This window comes from Nuphar pumila, chromosome 6 (assembly GCF_984573655.1).
Source record: "Nuphar pumila chromosome 6, dmNupPumi1.hap1.1, whole genome shotgun sequence".
In the NCBI taxonomy this organism is placed as follows: Eukaryota; Viridiplantae; Streptophyta; class Magnoliopsida; order Nymphaeales; family Nymphaeaceae; genus Nuphar; species Nuphar pumila.
The window spans coordinates 106,062,098-106,079,386 of record NC_143254.1 but is presented as its reverse complement, the minus strand read 5'-3'; the positions used below and the strand labels follow the sequence as shown (position 1 = coordinate 106,079,386).

Sequence of the window (17,289 nt, the reverse complement as noted above, 5' to 3'; positions counted from 1 at the left end):
TTTTCACTTGCAAGTTTACTGAATAGAAAAAACCATGAAATGGGATGCAACAGAATGAACTACTCAACATGGAACCACTTGCACTTGTTAGCCTTAAAAGACCAAGAAAATGGAAAAATCATCGGTTGAACTTGCTTCATCAAGCTATTGTGTGGAGGCACTGAGTTCTACTAGCTGAGAAATCAAAAGATCAGGTAAACAACTTGCCTCAAAGCAAACTAGTGAAATGCCTGCTTTTGAAAACCAAGCATGTTTTTTCAATTCCACCCTGTGAACTTGATTTAAGAAAAGCAAAGATGCAAGCTGACATGGAATGAAATAAAAGACTAAGGCAGTTCTAGGGAAAAGTATATGTCCCTTGATGCAATAAAAGAAGCAGAAATTTTCCATGTACGCTATCATTGACATAAGCATGTACACATACAATACAAGATATACTAATTTCACCACATGCATGACACAGTGAACATGTTTGTACAAGTTTCAATTTTTATTAAAGACAGATTATGTGATCTCACATGCATGTGTGCATGCACATATAGACATGCATGCTTGAGCATGCACACACACAGATGGCAAGAAATCCCAGTTGCAACTGATGTGTCTTGGGATCAAGACCCATCAAGGGCTATATCTCACCTTCAATATCAAATAAATAAGCATAAACTAGCAAACTGAAACTAATCAAGAAATTTTAGCAAAGAATATCCCACATCAAACGGTCCATTAGTTCCACACATTTACTTATGGTGTGTGATTCCCTGATTTCAGATTCATGATAAACTTTAAACTAAGTCACATAGAGTCGCCAAAGAGGCCGCCACACCCAGTCGACGTGACGCCGGTGCGGGTGGGACACCAGGTGCGGAAAAAACCATGTTTTACCACACTGGGTGCAGTCGGCAGGGCCATCTTTGTCCAAAATAAACTCAGCAAACTTTGACCGAGTCCTTTTTGGTCCAATTTAAACAAAAAAATACATTGGGGGAGGGAGAGAGCACGACAACTCCTCCTCTCCTCCACCTCTTCCAATGGCGACAACGGCCGGACTCCTCTTCTTATGGAAGTTCAACAGGTACCTCTCTCTCTCTCTCTCTCTCTCTCTCTCAATAGAGACAACGGTGTAATGAAATATGCGGAAAAACAAAGAGTGCGATAAGCACTTACAATACCCACTAATGAACAAACAAAAGAGGTAACACCCAAACCCACGAGAGACAACACAACATAAAAATATAAATGTCTCTTATTGAAAAAGAGAGAGAGAGCTCTCAAGAGTGAAAAATACAAGAGGGGTTCACCCCTATATATACACAAAAGAAGGAGAGGAGGGATGGCCTTATGGCCTTAAAAGAAGAGCCACCTAGGGGCTCCCCATGGAGTCGTTGGGGGCCCCATCGACTCCATGGTGGGGCTCCTTTTATGTGAGCAAAAAAACAAAAAAGAAAAAGAAAAAATAAAGTGCAAAAAGAATTACAAAAATAAATGAAAATAATAAGTACCCCTATCGGGTACTTGTGAAATGACTAAAATACCCCTATTGGGTATATTAGACAATATATATATATATGGATTACATGTATTTTAACACCCTCCCTCAAGCTTTACGGGGATATAACCGAAAGCTTGTTAAGGAGAAACAAAAAACAAGGAGCAGCAAGGGCCTTAGCGAAGAAGTCCGCCAACTGGTACTCGGATGTGACGTAAGGTAGTGCTATGGTTCCTCTTAGGTATTCATCACGTACGTAATGGCAGTCCATCTCAATATGCTTAGTACGCTCATGGAAGGTGTGATTGCTTGCAATATAAATTGCGTTTTTGTTGTCACAACACATCTTTGAAGGAGTAGAGATGACAATGCCCATATCACTGAGGAGCTATGTCACATGGGTGCGGGTGCGGGGATTCGGCACTTCCAAAAAAACCGGGTGCGGGGGTGCGGCAGGGGCAAAAATGTAAATATATATATATATATAAAAGGGGTCGGGGGCGGGTTTTTTCAAATTTCATTTTATATACAGCTACACGATAGCACAAGCAAGGCTACCACCATCATTGAAAAGTCAGGAGCTGACAGCTGCTGTCAGCAGATTTTTTTTTATATACAGTTGCACGATAGCACAAGCAAGGCTACCACCATCATTGAAAAGTCAGGAGCTGACAGCAGCTGTCAGCAGATTTTTTTTATATACAGCTGCACGATAGCACAAGCAAGGCTACCACCATCATTGAAAAGTCAGCTGCACGATAGCACAAGCAAGGCTACCACCATCATTGAAAAGTCAGGAGCTGACAACTGCTGTCAGCAAATTTTTTTTTAAAAAAAATCGCAGCCCATTTCATAGGGCAATTTTTTTTTTAAAAAAAAATCCGAAAAAAAAGGACATAAATGATCCTGGGTGCGGTCAACGCACCCAAAATTGGGTTGACCGCACCCGGTGCCGCACCCGCGTCGAGTCGCGTCGACGCGGGTGCGGCACCCTGCTAGCCGAGTCCCTATGACATAGCTGAGGAGACTTCTTAGCCATACAAGTTTCATGGTTGTAGTGGTCATAGCACGATATTCCGCTTCCGTTGAGGACAAGGATACTTTGTGCTGCTTCTTGCATCTCCAAGAAATCATAGAGTCAACTAAGAAAACACAAAATCTCGTAGTTGAGACTCGATCATTGGGATTTCCTCCCCAATCAGCATCAATATAAGCAATTAAATCAAGTGATGAGGAGGAGGAAAGAAAAACTCCCTTAGTTATGGTGTTTTTGATATATCTGACGATCCTTAAGACTGCACTCATGTGCACGGTTGTAGGTGCATGTTGAAACTGACTGACAGAGTGGACGGCATGAGCTATGTCTGGCCGAGTGATGGATAAGTAGGTTAGAGACCCAACAAGTTGCCGGTAGGGAGTAGGATCCTCGAGAGGTGTTCCATCTTCCAACCTTAACTTTGCATTGATGACTTCAGGGGTTTCTGTCTTCTTATAATCGGAGATACCAGATTTGGAACAAATGTCAGCAGCAAGTTTCATCTGAGAGAGAATGTACCCTCGAGGAGAGTACGCCACTTCAATTCCTAAAAAATATCTTAAGAAACCAAGGTCAGACATGTCAAATTTTTCTTTTAAAACTTTCTTAATATCATTAATTCTTTGCTCATCACTTCCAGTGATGATCATATCATCAACATAAAGTAGTAAAATAACTACTGAAGACCCTGCAATTTTCATAAACAAAGCAGTGTCAGTATAACATGAACGAAAATTCAAACTTATCATTACATTACTAAATTTATCATGCCAAGCCTTTGGGGCTTGTTTCAAACCATATAATGCCTTTTTAAGTTTGAGAAATTTATTTTTACCAATACATACTCCTGGTGGAGGATCCATGTAAACTTCTTCATTTAATTCACCATTTAGGAATGCATTCTTAACATCTAGTTGATAGATAGGCCATTTTTTGACTGACGCAACGGCGATAAGAGTCCTAACACTGGTCATCCTAGCTACGGGTGCAAAAGTTTCTTCATAATCTATACCGTATTCCTGAGCATATCCTTTTGCTACTAATCGGGCTTTATAGCGTTCTAATGAACCATCACTTTTAGTTTTAATTTTGAAGACCCATCTACATTCAATCGATCTCTTTCCAGTGGGTAATGAAGTTATTTCCCAAGTTTTTGCCTTTTCAAGGGCACTAAGCTCTAAGTTCATGGCTTCAACCCATTGGGGAATGTTTTTGGCTTCATTATAATGTGAAGGTTCATGAAATGAGTGTAACGCAATTAGACACGCTCTATACCTTGAAGTTAGAGACTCATAGGAAACAAACCTATTAGAAGGATTGGAGATTCGGCCGAATCTCCTTAAAGAAGTTTCTTCTATGTTGGACCCTTGAGAGTATTTTTCTAAGGCGCTCATTTGAGCTTGTTGACCACGCCTAACATAGGTTTGGATTGGTCTATCACTTTCATCTTCAACATTGTCAAGGGGAATATCCTCTAGGTCATTCAACGACTCATTAGAGATTTCCTCTTCTTGAGGAGTCTCATCTTCTTGGGAGAGAAGATCAAATAAGAAAGCATATTCACTTTCGTCAATATCTTTAGTTTTCATAAAACCATTTTCATTTTCCAAAAAGGTTACATCTTTGGATACATAGATTTTGTTATTTTTTAAGTCAAAACATCTAAAACCCTTTTGATTTTCTCCATATCCTAAGAAAACACATTCAATAGCTTTAGGAGATAATTTGTCTCTTTTATATGTAAGGAAAAAACATTTACACCCAAAAATTCTTAATCTATTGAAATCGGGTGCTCTTTCAAATAGTTTTTCATATGGAGATGTATTTTGTAAGGATGAAGATATCATTCTATTTATCAAGTAAGTTGAGGTTAAGGCGGCTTCGGCCCAAAAACTCTTTGGAATTTCTTTGGAAATAAGGAGTGTCTTAGTGGTTTCCATGATGTGTCTATGCTTTCTTTCGGCTAAACCATTTTGTTGAGGAGTCCTAGGACACGATCTTTGATGACAAATTCCATTTATTTCTAAATAATTTTGAAATTCATTTGATAGATATTCTCCACCTAAATCGGATCTAAGAGTAGAGATATTACTTGAAAATTGATTTTTGACTATCATATGAAATTTCTTGAAGAAGTCAAAGACTTCGGATTTTAAATTGAGAAAGTAGATCCACACATATCTAGTGTAGTCATCAATGAAAGTAACGTAATAGGAGTATCCTCCTTTAGACATGACCGGGGAAGGACCCCAAACGTCCGAATGGACTAACTCAAAAGGTCTTTTGGACACAAAGGTTCGATTTGGAAAAGGGGTGGATTTCATTTTGCCAAAAATACAACTCTTGCAAACAAAATGTTTCTCATTACAAAATTTCTTTCCAAATGGAAAGGAGTACATTTTTTAGAAACTTAGATGTCCAAGTCTTTGATGCCAAATTTCAATATTTTTATCTTGAACATGGTTACAAAAAGAGTTAGTGGGAAGTTTCAAGTTGCTCATGTAATAGAGATCTCCCCTCCTATGGCCTTGCCCAATCTGCTTCCCGGACCGGAGATCCTGTATAGAGCAATCCGTAGTTGAGAAGGAGATTTCACATCCATGATCACATATTTGAGCAACAGAGAGGAGATTTAAATTAAGTTGAGGTACCACTCTCACGTTTGGCATAAAGAAATCTTTAGAAAAATTTAAGGTCCCAAAACTTTTTACTTGTAAAGATGTACCATCGGCAGTTGAAACATAGAAGTTTTTAGAGTTATTACACAAATCGAAAAGCTCATTTTCAAGAGGGGTCATATGAAAGGAAGCTCCAGAATCAAGGATCCAAGAAGACATACCTGGAGGAGAGGAAGAAGCTATGGCGGCACCCGAGGTTGATGGAATCTTGAGTAGAGTTTGTAGTGCTTCCGATAGTTGAGCAAGAGAAAAAGACTCCTTCCCTTTGATAGTTTCCTCCTTCTTTTGAGTAGCTTCTTCAACGGAGGCAACCTTGTTTTTAGGTGCTTCATTCAACTTAGGGAAATTAGGTCTTATGTGACCCGGTTCTTGGCAATGATGGCAAATGGCTTTTCTATAGTTGCCATTATAATTATTTTGCCTAGCAAAGTGTGGAGGCTTATAGGCTTTTACATGGTTGCGGGTTTAGATACGGCCAAAACATCATCTCCTCCTTTAATCATGCCAAGACGAGTTTCTTCTTGGCATATTTCGGCTATGGCATCTTTCAAGGGAAGAGGCTTAGATATATGAAGAAGGGAAGATCTAACTTGTTCATATTCGGGCCTAAGCCCATGTAGAAATTGGAAAAAGTGTTCTTTTTTCATTTGTTCTCTTCTTAGTTCTACATCCACACTAGAAACCCACTTTGGTTCTAGTAAAGATAGCTCATCCCATAAGGGTCCAAGAGTGCTATAGTAATCCCTTACACTCATTTCTCCTTGCTTGATAGTCCGGATTTTTTCTTGGAGAAAGAATTGACGAGAAAGGTCTTTTTGAGTAAACATACCTTTCATAAAGAACCATGCTTCATTAGCCATCCGAAACTTAGCAATGTTGGCGCAAATCTTGAGCTCCACATTGTTCATGAACCAAGCAAGAATCTTCGCATGCTTACTTTCTCAATCTTCCACTTTAGATTGGTGATCTTCAATGGCCTTCATGCGTGCATTTCCTTCAAGAGCTTTTTCTTGACCACCATCCATCTTAGTGAGTTGGAGTTGTGGTTCCGGAATGGTGCCCATAACGTACCCCCAAAGTTTTTTTTACCTTTGAGGTTGTTCTCCATGGCGGCGGCCCACATCATGTAGTTGGAGCCATTGAGCTTGAAGGAGAGATCAATCTTTTGTTCCCCTTCCATTTAATCACTCACAAGAGGACAAACGAAGAGAGATACAAAAAACAATAATATATAACTACTCAACTAGCTATATTAAGAAGAAGAGCATACACAAGGCTCTGATACCATGTAATGAAATATGCGGAAAAACAAAGAGTGCGATAAGCACTTACAATACCCACTAATGAACAAACAAAAGAGGTAACATCCAAACCCACAAGAGACAAAACAACATAAAAATATAAATGTCTCTTATTGAAAAAAAGAGAGAGCTCTCAAGAGTGAAAAATACAAGAGGGGTTCACCCCTATATATACACAAAAGAAGGAGAGGAGGGATGGCCTTATGGCCTTAAAAGAAGAGCCACCTAGGGGCTCCCCATGGAGTCGTTGAGGGCCCCATCGACTCCATGGTGGGGCCCCTTTTATGTGAGCAAAAAAACAAAAAGAAAAAGAAAAAATAAAGTGCAAAAAGAATTACAAAAATAAATGAAAATAACAAGTACCCCTATCGGGTACTTGTGAAATAACTAAAATACCCCTATTGGGTATATTAGACAATATATATATATATGGATTACATGTATTTTAACTAACGGCCAGACTCCTCTTCTTATGGAAGATCAACAGGTACCTCTCTCTCTCTCTCTCTCTCTCTCTCTCTCTCTCTCTCTCTCTCTCTCTCTCTCTTTTGTCTTTCTTCTTCCTTCTCTGCCTCCTCTCTTCTTCTTCTTCTTCTTCTTCTTCTTCTTCTTCTTCTTCTTCTTCTTCTTCTTCTTCTTCTTCTTTTGTCTTATATGTAACACGGACACTTCATTTAGGGTGTCGTATCCATGTCGACATGAGTACCACCACCGGATGCAGAGCGAGTACACCACGGATCAGGTCCCACATTGCATCGTGTTGAATCCAAGAAAACCTGACTCGTGTCGGAGTTTTATAAAGAACCCCCCTCCCTGACTCCCTCTCTCTCTTAGCTCTCTCTACCCTGACTCATTCACTCTCGACTCTCTCTACCCCTCACAACGCTGCCTCTCTCAGCCCCTTGCAACGTCGCTCAACCCTTCATAATATCGCCACTCTCAGCCCCTCACATTGTTGCCCTCTCTACGCAGCTCAGGTACTTCTCTCATCTTTGTCCCTCTCTCTCATCTCTGTCTCCCTCTCAACTCGCCTCTCTTATCTTTGTCTCCTTCTCGCCTCGCCTTTCTTGATTTCCCTCTTTCTATCTCTTTTGCCTTCCCCTTCTTTGTCTCCCGCTCTCTTGCTCTTGTCTTCCCCATTTCTGTCTCCCTCTTGATTTTCCTCTTTCAGTTTTTTTAAGTTGTTTTTTAGTTGCTGTTTTTTGTTTTAAGGTGTTTTCAGTTATACTTATATATATTATTAGATATTCAGACCGAATATAGATTGTCTATTTTCAGACAAAATATAGATTATTAGATATTTTCTATTGAATATATCTAATAATCTAGATATTTTCGGACTGCATATAGATTATTTAGATATTTTCAGTTGTAGTTGTAGCTTTACTTGCTATTGAATTTTGATTCTTTGAATAAAAGTTGTTAGCCTGTTCTGTTACTAGTTTAGTTGGTTATTAAATGTTAATTGTTTAAATTTTAAATTAATTTATGTTGTGTTGTTGGAATAATAGATTTTGATTTTTGAAATTTATTTTATATTTATGTAATATTAATAATATTATATATATACCGCCAAGTCCCCGTACCCACTTTTTTGGGAATTGTTGTGTCGTACTTGCACCTGTACCCATGTGACATAGTCTGTCTTTCTTCTTCTTCCTTCTCCTCCTCCCTCCGCCGGCTGCTCCTCCCTTTCTTCTTTCTTCTTTCTTCTTTCTTCTTTCTTCTCTTCCTCCTCTCTTCTTCTTCATTCTCCACCTTTCTTCTCCTCCCCTCGTTGACACAAGGGCCGAACCCAGGCCTGTTGTTAAAAATCATATATATATCCTCCCCAGCCAAGTTTTTTAAGTGTCACATCTGCACCAGCACCTATGCGACATAGACTTTAAGCATGAATATGAGATTGGGGGATCTCACATCCATGACCCCTCGCAACCCCCACCCACTTGAGCCAAAGATTAATGACTTATTAACATGTTTTAGGAATCTTAGATCGGGGATCAAATATCCCTTTTTAACTAAAGGTCAGATCTGGTGTGGGACCCAAACCCGATCCAACCTCAAACTTTGAAATTGCAGTAGTCAAACATGACCTAGTGAAATCTTTCAAATAAGTAAGTGAGCCTTGGCACATAGCAATAGTTGTAGCTAGATTGGCAAATAATTGTCTCTGCTATGTGTAACTTACCAAGGAAAATTAGCAATTAACAAAAGAAATAGACCAAGATCCTAAACACATAGATAAAGTCATGCTATGTCACCTGGACACTCTTCCCTCCATTTTTTTGTTCCTTAAGTGCCCCTTCCACACTCCATAGTACCATACAATGTCCACATTTTCAAATATCCATGAATAGCCTTGGCCTTGGCCTTTTCTTTTCCATTGTTGGATTGAAATACGGGTTTCAAAGTTAATCTTTTAGGTTTTTGTTTTTATGGTTCCACGAATAGCATGCAATATATTTTTATGACTTTGGAGCTCATATTTATGGCACAATTCAACCATTTTTTTGCATTCCACACACAACGTATTATATATATGGACAGCACAGACATACATATATACATACATACGTGCATGTGTCTTTGTGTGTGGATAACATTTTGTTATGTCATTGGTATCATACAATCAGTTTTTTTCCAATGTTCATCGATTGAGCCCTAATGTACATGGCATGCTTAATAGGACATGTTTGGATTCCTCAATGTTTAAACACCATTTTAAGGGCTTCCAAAAATCAATGGTCCATAGAGCACTGAGATTTTTTAATTGAATAAATCAAAGATTTACTTCAAAAATACTCAATCTAAACTGATTTTCCCACTAAACATACAAACACATGTCAAGCAGAAAAACTCACAACTATGACCGAACTATATGGTTTTGTACCAACGATATGGATGGATTAATATTCAGGCATGCCATTAACATTATAATATATAGTCGAAAAGCCACTGGGTTTTAATGTTTCTCAAAAAGTTGTGCAAGTCCTACAGATATGATCTATATAGCATGTTCAGCACAAACATGTTTTGGATCATGCAATTGCCATGTGTAAATAGGCTTCTCAAGAGCTTCAAAAAGCAATACCCCATACGACACCAAAATTACATTAACAGAAATATCAGGTCTTTACATTGTAATGACTCGATCTAAAGCATGTTTCCTCCTAACCACACCATGGTGAACACACCTACAGGGGCCAGGTTTGGTTGGACCTATGACTTCCCAATAGATGGTACAGTACTAGTGACATGACCACAATATCTGCATAATGACATATTTATATACAAATCCATGTCAAACTCCGTACATATTTTTTCCCACCCACATTTGTGGCTGGTGTCTAGGTAACTTGCAGTCATGGACACATTATTGATTGCATCCAACACTTGCTTCACCTTGTTCGTGATATGTAATAGCACATCCATTTTCAGTGTTTGTGTTCTATTATTGAACACATTTATGAAAGCCCAAGAAGGCTGTTCATGTGACAGAGAAAGACGCCATATATGAATAGATTTTACAGCAACAATAAGGTTTATTTATGACATTACAGAAAACAAATTTCATCAAAGTCTCTACTGAGATCGATCCAGATGGAGGTGGTCTAGATGTCAGTTTCTTGATTCGCAGGTTTGAGAGTGGAGGCCTTGATCGTCTTGAACATCAATAATTTAAAAAAACAAAAAAACTCTATAACAGGCAATATCTAAGGATATAAAAAAACTAAAGCATCAAACAATTTCCACATTTAGAAGCATAAAGCAGCATATGAACCATACTAGACTCAGAAGAATGTTGTTTTCCACGTATATAAGCACGCGATCAGTAAATATCAGTCTGTGTGATATCTCAGCAAGGGGTTTTCTAGTGACAATTTAAAAACAAGCGGCTTTCCTCAGGATTATTTTGAAATTTTAACATAAATAATAACTGAAATTTTAAAAGTCAAAAGGGTTCTAGAAAGAAAATTCTCAGAAAAAATGATGTGATACAAAAATATCATAATTATTTCCCTCTTTTCCTCTTTCTTAAGGAGCCTTTATATCTGGGATACTTTCAAAATATCTTGAGATATGATCACTATGGTATCTTCAATATCAGCAAGTCGGCATGTCGGTCCAGCTGGTGTACGCCGTATTACCGGATCAGTGTGGTCAAACGGTGTCCATGTAATCAGAGTAATCCAGCAATCCAATGGGAAAGTTGCATCGTCAACACTGAAGTGCCTTACAGTTCCATCAGCTATTCTCTAACCGATAAAAGAGATCAACGATCACAGTGAATACATTGCAACCTCAAAAATTGAATTCCTCGACATGTTCACAAATAATTAGATCGCGAAATAACCCATTGATAACAGTGCTCTCAACCATTCCTCAATAACCAAACTAAATACATTGTGCTCTCAAAAAAAGATTTTTTGAATGTGCAAATTGTCAGACTCAAATTCAATAACCGATCATTTCTAATCAGAGAAAGAGAGAGAGGGCTACCGGCTTTGGCATTGGTGTAGGCTGTGTGATAAGACTGCCATGGCCGATCTCCTTCCCCCCCGCTCGTCGCCATCGACCCCACCCACCTTACCAGAGAGTCTGCGAACCCAAAATTCCCGCGCGAGAAGACGGACGATCGCTCCTTGCCCTAGACTGATTGAACAGCTTCCCCGCCAAGCCTACCACTCCCGGGTTCTACAATATTGGATCGGGTTTGACATTGAATCCGAAGTGACTATTACTGGACCCGCATTGGATGAATTAGGGTTGCATTCGCGAGGTGGGTGGGTCGGTGGGTGAAAGGATCACGTACCACATGATTCCACAAATATTTGTGCATTAAGCACCTGATCACCCTCCACCTTGGGGGACACGGCAGTCAGGTGTGGGACCCAAGACCTTATCCAAACTCGGGTCGATGGAGTAATGGGCTTGTTTGGAATCCGGATCTGGTGTGTAAGGCATATTTTTTTGTGCCCTCGTATGGAACATAATCCGAACCAGCTTACTTGGGCTCTGAAAAGTGAGTAAGGATCAGCTGCCATCACATGGCGTGCTTTGAGTGTTGCCATTGTAACGAGTGTCTTTCATCTTAAAAGGGCAGCTAGGTGTAGAGTGTAATATCGTGTATTTTGTCATGCTTTTTAAAATTTGATAAATAGGATTTTTTAATTATATCTAATTAAATTAAAAAATTTATAATTAAATGATTTAAATTATAGGTGACATCAACTAGGTTTGGGCATGGCCCAAAGTCCATTGACTAGACCAATTGAGCCAATTGTGATTTGAGAAAAAAAATTAACATTTACATTTTAATGAAATTCAAGTTAAATTCAAGCGAAATTTATGTATGAACACCATTAGATGTGCCTCATAACACAAATTGCATTGGCGATCTTTTTTTTTCAAATTTGGATTACAACTGACCCAAAAAATTACATTTTTAAAAAATGACCCAACTCAATTTTTAATTTCTTATGGATTAGATCAGTCTCGATCCACTCTTTTTTATCCAAGTTAATATAGATCTAGATTCAGTCCAAGATCCATATTGACTATGATCTAGTTCAGGTGGGATTCATGTAGATTTAGATTTGGATCTTGGGTCCATATCTCGATATGAAATTCATCCTTGGCCAATTTAAAACTTTAAAATCAACTTTAAATTAAAAGAGGATAAGGTAGAGTTTTACCTAAGATAAAACTTAGAGGTCTTCTAGAAGGGGGCGACGCCCTCTGAAATATTCTTTAGAATATTTAGTTAATTAATATAAAAAAAATTATTTTTTTTAATTTAATGAGATATCTAGAAGAGGTAGATTTCTACATTAAGTATAACTCTACTCTCTAAAGCTATTTAGAGGGGACGACACCCCCTTCTAGATTAGATTACATTATTAAAAAAAAAAACTAAAATAAAATATTATAAAAAAGTGGGTTAGTCTTTCCCTCTCTCTAAAACTTGTGTTTTATAGAGAGAGAGTAAAAAAAATAGGAGAAATGCCAAACTTGTGTGAGAAATACGAAAAAAAAGAAAGAAAAACAGAAAAGACAAAAAAGAGAGAAAGGAAGGAAAAAAAATAGTTGTTGTAATGTCTGGAAAAAAAATCCGAGTCTAACACATGTCACACACGCGGCAGGCACGTGTTAGACATGTGTCTCGGTCGACCGACGATACCGGATCCGACCCAGACCCGGATCCGGCTTCTCGAAGATGCACCCCCCACCCTTTTTAAAGGGTTTGGGTGTCTCAGGCGAGGGGCATTTGCCCTCGCCCGATTCTCTCTCCTCTCTCTCGTTCTCGGCACAGCTCCGGCGCCGTTACTTCCACCCGTCGACCGGCGATAGGACGAACGGCCCTCCGGCAACCATCTCGGTGGCAGTCGACTCATTTCCTTCGTGAGAGCATCGAAATTGTTGTCTTTCTCTTCTTCTCTGACGACTCACCGCCGGTTGCAGCAGGTAGGTGCCCTCCCATCTTCTTCTCGGAGCTCGGGTTGTCGATAGGGGGGTTTAGCCCCCTGTCGTCGGCGATTCATTGGCTGGGGGCTTGGCCCCCTGCCGTCGTCGGTTTGTCGGCAGGGGGGCTGGCCCCCTGCCACCGTTGATGTGTCGATAGGGGGCTTGGCCCCCTGTCAGCGACGATGTGTCGGCAGGGGGTTTAGCCCCCTGTCGTCGGTGGTTCGTCGGCAGAGGGCTTGGCCCCCTGTCGACCGTCGGTCTGTCGACAGGGGGCTTGCCCCCTGCCACTTTTCGGCTTGTCGGCAGAGGGTGGAGCCCCCTATCATTGTTTCGGCTTGTTGGCAGGGGGCTTCGCCCCTTGTCGTTGTTTTGTCTGCCTGTAGGGGGCTTGGCCCCTGTCACCAACGGCTCGTCGGTGGGGGGCTTGCCCCCCTGTCACCATTGGGTTGCCAACAGGGGGCTTGGCCCCTTGTCACCGTCGGCTTGCCGGCAGGGGGCGGGGCCCCCTATCGTCGTTCAGTTTGCCGGCAGGGAGCTTCGCCCGCTATCGCTTTTGTTTGCCGGCAGGAGGCGGAGCCCCCTGTCATTGTTTGGCTTGCCGGCAGGGGGCTTCGCCTTCTGTCACTGTTCTGTTTGCCGACAAGGGGCTCCGCCCCTTGTCGCCGTTGGTTGCCGCCTGTCACTTGGTTTGTTCGTCAGGGGCCCTGTCTGCCTGTCTCTGCTTGGCAGCCAGGCCCTTGTTTAGCTTTTGTTTTATGCTAACCTTTTTGGCGTGTGCAGGTTGCACGACGGAGCGCCCGCGTGTCTCGTGGCCTGAGACCCTTCGAACTTACGCTCGCAGGCGTGCAGGAACCCGCGACTCCCCAAAGTAGAGGAAAGTTGCGTGAAAGGACTTCAAATGAACTAAACTGAACTAAAGAAAATATAATCAAACAATATGCATATATACGTATATATACGTTCTTTTAACTCAAGGACGCGGTTTCGCGATCCTTGTCTTGTTTACTTTCTGCTGCCGCCACGCTATATGTGCCTAGGCTTTCTTTTATGTTCTTTAACTCAAGAAGGCGGTTTCACGATCCTTGTCCTTTTTAATTTCGAGAACTTTACTTTCTGTTGTTGCCGCTATATGTGCCTAGGCTTTACTTTCTGTCTTTTAAACTCATGGACGCGGTTTCGCGATCCTTGTCTTTTTTACTTTACAACACTTTACTTTCTGTTGCCCCACGCTTTATGCGCCTTGGCTATTTATGTTTCAGCACTTTACTTTTTGTTGTCCTGCGCTTTATGCGCCTTGGCTATTTATGTTTCATTACTTTACTTTCTGTTGCCCCGCGTTCAAAATGCTTTTTGAAGCTCTTGAGAAGCCTATTTACACATGGCAATTGCATGATCCAAAACATATTTTCTTTATACAATTTCACATGGAAGTCATAATTAAATTGAAAGTAATTACATACAAGCATGGATACAATCACATCAAATATTGCAATACATGTAAATCATTCATATCAACAAAATCTCAAACATGTACCTGCAACAAACACACTTCAATATCTCGTTAACTACTATCATGCCTAACATGAAATTCGTACTCAAAAAATAAGAACACTTTTATTTTCATACATTAAAATCATGCACAACATGATCTCCAAACTCCAATAAAGCAGTACTAGATATCAACAACTAAGTGAGTGCGTGAACAGTAAAGTGTTGCATCTAATAAATTAAATAACATGTGATGCACTTGCATCACTTACTCACCACGAGTATTTACCTGATTTGCATTGTTTTTGTCACTTACTTAATAGGGGTGATGGGGCACAAGCTGGTTCCGTTGATAAATATGCAAGAGACACTGTGTTAAAATGAAATCACTCCCTGCCGAACAAAAAAACTGAGGCAAGGTCGCCCCCTTACCTGAATAAAAAAATGACAGAGGGGCACCCCCCTGCCAGAATAAAAAAGCGAAAGGGGGGCGACCCCCTGCCCGAATAAAAAAATGAGGCATGGGGGTGACCCATGCCAGAAAAAACAAATGAGGCAGGGGTCGCCCCCCTGCCGGAAAAAATAGAGTCAGGGGGCGACCCCCTGCCTGAATAAAAAAACGAGGCACGGGGGCGACCCCTGTCGAAAAAATACAACCATGGAGCCCCCCCCCCACCCCCCCCTGCCGAAAAAAAAAAGTGGCAACGAGGCAAGGGGGTCGACCCCCTAAAAAAAAATGAGTGGCAGAAGGGCGACCCTTTGTCCGAATAATTAAACGAGGCAGAGGGGTCGACCTTCTGTCGGAAAAAATAAAATGCAGGCAGGGGGTCGACCCCCCTGCTGGTAAAAATAAGCTAGACAGAGGGGTCGACCCCCTGCCGGAAAAAACAAACTAGGCAGGGGGGGTCGACCCCCTACCGAACAAAACAAAACGCAGGGCAACCCCCTCCCCCCTGCAGCAGGTAAAAAAAAAAAACTGGGATTTACCCGCGGCGGACCCGGGAGCGACGGCGTGGCCGAGGGGGCGGGGAGTGTGTCGGGCGACGGAATAGGGGAAGACGAGCCGGGCGGAACGGGGGGCGACGGGCGACGGACCGGGTGGAACGGGGGTGCGACGGGCGACAGACCGGGGGGCGACGGGCCGGGCGACAGATCGGGAAGCGACAGGCGGTGACCAACGAGCTGGGGAGTGCGCCGGGCGGCAGAGGGTTGTGTCGACCGGGCGAGAGAGATGAAACAAGAAAGAGGAAAAGGGGCTCTAATTAGAGATTTACGCAAAAAATAGCGTCAGATTTGGCGACGGCTTAATTCTGTCGCAACTCCATCATAAATTTACATGACCAGTTAGCAACGAACAATTTTCGTCGCTAACGTTGTCGCTAACTAGCGACGAAAAACCATCAGTCGCCCTATCCGTCTTTAATCGCCACATGTGTTGCGACAAAAAATGGGTCACCGCTAATCCACCGCTACGTAGCGACAGATTTAGCGACTAAAGGTTTTCCGTCACTATATCCGTCAATATTATAAATCTTAGCGACAAATAAGTTTTCATTGCTAAATCCGTCGCAAAGTTGTGACAAAAAAATCCATCGCTAAGAGCCGTCGCTAGTTGGCATTTTTCTTGTGGTGGGAACTCTTATTGTACTACTCTGACCTGATCGAGGTCTGAATTAGATCCAACTTAAAATGCCAATCTGAATCTATTTTTTTTTCCAAATCTAAAGTCACAGTTGGATCCTATTGTAAAAATTCATATCCAATAACACCCTATGATCTGGATCAGATATCCAATTCATTTGCAGCTTCAAACTCAATAAAAATATAAAAATATCACATTTGTCAAGGATTTGCTTTAAGCCCTTTCCTATTTGCTACAACGATGGATGAGCTTACGAGATCAATTCAAGAAAATGTGTCATGGTGTATGTTGTTTGCTGATGATATTGTTTTGATTGATGAGTCTAGAGCTGAGGTTAATGTTAAGTTAGAATTATGGAGACAGACATTGGAAGCAAGAGGTTTTAAGTTGAGTAAGAGTAAGACATAATATATGAAATGTCGATTTAGTAAGCAAGGAAGTAGTAATGAGAGTATAGTGAAACTTGGTGAGCAAGAAATACCGGTGGATGATTGTTTCAAATATTTGGGATCTATCATTCAAAAGTATGGAGAAATTGACGGAGATGTAAATCATAGGATAAAGGTTGGGTGGATGAAATGAAAAAGTGCAACTGGAGTGTTGTGCGATCGTAGAATGCCATTGCGGTTGAAGAGAAAGTTTTATAGGACGACTATTAGGCTTGCTTTACTATATGGTACGGAATGTTGGGCTGCCAAGAGACATCATATTCAAAAAATGAGTGTAGCTGAGATGCGTATGCTTAGATGGATATGTAGAAATACAATAAAAGATAAGATTCAGAACAATGAGATATGTAACAAGGTAGGCGTTGCACCCATTGAAAATAAGATGAGAGAAAATCGTTTATGGTGGTTTGGACATATTTGACGAAGGCCTAATGATGCTCCAGTTTGAAGGATGGAGAAATGAGAAAATATATTAGTTAAAAGAGGTCAGGAGATGATAGGAAAGAATATGAATGCTTTGAACCTCATCGAGGACATGGCATTGGATAGAAATGATTGGAGGAAAATGATTCATGTGGAAGACCCAAAATGATTTTCTTTGTTGGTTCATATCGCCCCGACCCCAATTGTTTTGGGATGAAGGTGTAATAGTTGCTGTTGTTGTTGTCTATTTGTTTGAAAACTTGCAGCTGGAGATGCAACTATGAATTCCACATAGTTTCCCAAACAATTTGAAAATGT

General features: G+C 40.9%; 1 protein-coding gene across 1 annotated transcript in view; it reads right to left on the bottom strand.

Annotated features, from left to right (window-relative positions):
• Positions 1-11,176, bottom strand: part of LOC149835557 (DNA/RNA polymerases superfamily protein) — a 49,653-nt gene extending 38,477 nt beyond the window's left edge. Inside the window, exon 1 of the mRNA XM_090008586.1 lies at positions 11,005-11,176. Within this exon, the coding sequence (XP_089864712.1) occupies positions 11,005-11,077 (73 nt within the window). The 5' untranslated portion in view covers positions 11,078-11,176. The remainder of the gene's footprint in view (positions 1-11,004) is intronic.
• Positions 11,177-17,289: the final 6,113 nt, after the last annotated feature.